Raw genomic sequence first — 3,799 nt, 5'->3', positions numbered from 1 at the left:
TATTCCTTTAAGTTCTTTTTAAATGACAGATTTCGTAATTTGTATTTAACAGTTATTTTGTGCTTTTATTGTTTTATCTATTTCTTTGTCTTTTGTGTCTGTGCACTTATTTTAATGCTATAGCTATATGAATTGTCTAAAGAAATAAAGAATGAAAGCATAACCAGTTGTTTTGTTCTGTTAAATACAACACAGCAGGAGAAGAGATAAGATAATGGGGTCGAATCTGAAGGACTGAAGTTCATTTTCTCACATGCTTCTGTATTAAATAACTCTGGCCGGCCTTGGATTAGAAGGATGTTGCACCAATGCCATCAGCTGCTCTTATCTTGAAGAAGCTGATGAAACCGTATAAGTGCAGGTAGAGTAGAGGGTCATGCCACTCATTGCCACTCATTCATCAACATGAGTCCATCAACAAGCTTAAAGGTGCGTTTGCCAGCCTTTGTGTTTGTGCTGGAGGCTGTGATGATTGCCCTGTATGCTGTCTTTGTCACATATGATGATGATTCCAACACCAAACTGCAGAACAACGCGACCAACCCCATGGAAAACTCCATGTACCGGGACTACCAGTACTTTGCAGATGTGCAGGTGATGATCTTCCTGGGCTTTGGCTGTCTCCTGGCCTTCTTCCGCTTCTACGGCTTCAGCGGGATGGTGTTCAACTTCCTGACAGCCACCTTTGCCATCCAGTGGGCCATCCTGATTCAAGGTTTCTTCCAGTTTTACCATGACGGTAAAATCCACCTGGGCATAATCAACCTGCTGAATGCAGAGTTTGCCTGCGCTGTGGTGCTCATCTCCTTCGGCGCCGTGCTTGGGAAAACCGGTCCTGTTCAGCTTCTTGTCATGGCTCTTCTGGAAATTCCTGTTTTCGCCGTCACGGAGTGGGCTGTGCTCAAATACATTGGGATAAACGACGCAGGGGGCAGTATTCTCATTCACCTGTTTGCCTGCTACTTTGGGTTGGGTGTAACTTTTGTGCTGTATCGCCCAAGTTTGAGCAAAGGACACCCTAAAGAAACCACCAGCTATGAATCCGACATGCTGTCTGTGATGGGGACCCTTTTTCTTTGGGTGTTTTGGCCTTCATTCAACTCTGCTCTCACAATCAAAGGCGACGATCAACACAGAGCTGTGCTCCACACGTTTTTAGGCCTGAGCTCGTCCACCATCACCGCCTTCGCCCTCTCTGCCATGTTCAATAAAAGAGGCAGGCTGACGATGGCGGATGTCCAAAACGTGACGCTGGCGGGTGGAGTAACCGTTGGGGCTTCAGTGGACATGATGATCTCTCCAGTAGCTGCCTACGCTCTGGGCATCATGGGCTGCACTGCCTGCTTCTTTGGCTACAAGTACCTGACTCCCTTCTTGGCTAAGAGCCTGAGGATCCAGGACCAGTGTGGCATTCACAACCTCCACGGACTCACCGGGCTTATATCGTCCACTGCAGGGATCTGCGCCATCCTCCTGGCCACCGAAGAGACCTACGGACCCAGCATGTATGAGATCTTCTCCCATCGCGCTCCCCCAGAGGGAGACCCAAAGCTGCTCGAGCTGCAGGTGCTAATTCCCGGGCTGAAGCCGGGTCTGGGCCGCACCGCTTGGGAGCAAGCGCTCTATCAGGTTGCAGCCATCTTCTCCACCATTTTCGCTGCTACTGTCGGCGGGCTACTGACCGGGCTGATCATGAAGCTGCCATTCATGGAGTCGCCATCTGATGAGAGCTGCTTTGATGATCAGCTCTTCTTTGACGTGCCTTCAGACTTCCACAGTCTGGAGGTCCTGGAGACGGTGGAAGTCATGGATGGGTCATTATAATATCATTTGATCTTGCATTTCCTGCATAGATAAGACAAATAAAAAAGAGCAGTAGTTCTGTTTTTCTATTTTTTGTTCTTTTTAAATTAATCTGTTTTTATTAAGTTAGCTGTTGGACTTTTCTTCGACATGTGTTTTTTTTCCCATTTAACTTCTAAGTTATTTACCTGCTTGCCTATATTATTTAGTTATTTTTCATGCATTCTGTAACGTATTGGTAATCATGCTTTCATCTTATCTCCTACTTTTGCACCCAGTGTCTTTTTTTCTGAAGTTTTGCAGCCCTCAGATCCCACCATAAAATGTAAAAAAGTCAAATAAGGGTATTTGATTGAATTGATACGCTTGACTTTTATACCTGAATTCAATAAGAAAAAATCTGTCTTAAAGAACCAGTTTATATTTATTGTCATAAATGTAAACACTTCTCTATGTAAACACACCATCTCTATGGAAAGAGAAAGGGAACAGTATAAATTAATAACTAAATATAAAATAGAATAAATAGATGTAAATGTAATATGAAGTAAATAAATGTAAAATGAAATAATAAAATGTAAAAAGAAATGAATAAAAGTATTATTAAATAATCAAATGTATTATTTATTAATTCAATATATTACTAAACAATTAAATGTAAATTATATAATTAAAAATAAATAATATTTTACATCTTGCCATGCTCAATGAGAAGCAGCGAATCAGATGTCACAGTCTCAGTGGAAGTGGGCCTAGTCCCGCCCACTGACTAATAACATTTATGTCCAAGTTTATTTTATTTCAAAACAAATCAATTTAATAATTCAATGTCATCATTTCAATGTAAAATCCATTTGCATATGTTTATTTCATATTACATTTAAAATGATTTATTTCATGACATTTGTCCCCCTTTACCCTCCATAGCCTTCCCTCTGTGTTAATTTCATAGATCCCACTGCTCTGCTTTGAGTCTTGGCAGAAGCAAACTTTGAGTCTTTCCCAGAAACTTTACTTCATTTAAAGTATTTGTTGGTTTAAAATCTATTCAGAATTATGTGCAACATGAGTTGTTATTTGGATAAATACATTTTTCCTTTTCTTTTGTGATGAAAAGTACATTTCATTGCTTTACAGACACCAGAATGAATTCTTTGCTCAGAACTTTGTCAGAAAACAATACATTGAGAAATCTCTGATTAAATAATCCTCCAAGCAAAGGCCTTGAATATAACAGACTCAAGTAGTTGGACCCATTTTATTATTTCCTGGTATTTCATTATATGTTACTGATACCCAGGTTATGTAGCTTTTATGAAGTGACAGGGTCAATAGATGTCTTATCTAATCATGGAAAATTTGAATGTAAAAGCTCTGTCCATGTAAACATGACCATATCCACAGATTTGACCTTCTTTTAGAAAATTTCTCTGCTGAAGATGAGTTAATGGAAAATAAAATATTTGTTTTCTTGCGTATTTGGAATCAACCTTTTAAAAATATCTGAAAATGAACAGTAATGTTAAAGTTGACTGAAGAAGCAGCCGTCTTTAACAGACGATTAATCATCATGAGCAGAAGGAGATTTAAAGAGAAATGCAAACAAGGACATTTTGTTGAAGCACAGTGTGTTTACAATGGAAAAAATCCAAAAAAATGTATGGCTTGGCTCAAATGTTTGGATATTTTATAAAAAACCTTCAGATGTTTCATATTATTATTGACTTTAAACTTGTACATTATCCTAAAATCAGTATCCCAGGTTGAAGTCAATATTTCAATTGTTTTATTATTTTCCGCAACTCGTAAAAATGAGGTGTTTAAGGTGTTGCCTTAAAACTAATCCACAAGAGAGATTAAATTCGTTTTAAATTCAAGAATACTTAATTCTCTCAAACGGAAATAAAGTGTCAAACTTCTTTTGGTTTTAATGTTTTTATGTTAATAGCTTTAGGCAGCAAGACGCCTTCGACTGAAAAGAAGGGATTGAATAAAG

The 3,799-nt window shown here is 38.9% G+C and overlaps 1 protein-coding gene across 1 annotated transcript; it reads left to right on the top strand.

Annotated features, from left to right (window-relative positions):
- The first annotated feature begins 405 nt into the window (after positions 1-405).
- Positions 406-1,824, top strand: LOC107097883 (ammonium transporter Rh type B-like). Its single transcript, XM_015395222.1, has one exon. It carries the CDS (start codon positions 406-408, stop codon positions 1,822-1,824), a length of 1,419 nt encoding a protein of 472 aa, XP_015250708.1.
- The last annotated feature ends 1,975 nt before the right edge of the window (positions 1,825-3,799 follow it).

The sequence above is a fragment of the Cyprinodon variegatus genome, unplaced genomic scaffold, assembly GCF_000732505.1.
Source record: "Cyprinodon variegatus isolate N-32 unplaced genomic scaffold, C_variegatus-1.0 Scaffold731, whole genome shotgun sequence".
NCBI lineage: Eukaryota > Metazoa > Chordata > Actinopteri > Cyprinodontiformes > Cyprinodontidae > Cyprinodon > Cyprinodon variegatus.
This window is presented reverse-complemented; position numbering and strand designations above follow the sequence as displayed.

Bases quoted from the DNA above. Each gene is read 5' to 3' on its own strand.
- LOC107097883 (XM_015395222.1), top strand. From the start codon at position 406: ATGAGTCCATCAACAAGCTTAAAGGTGCGTTTGCCAGCCTTTGTGTTT.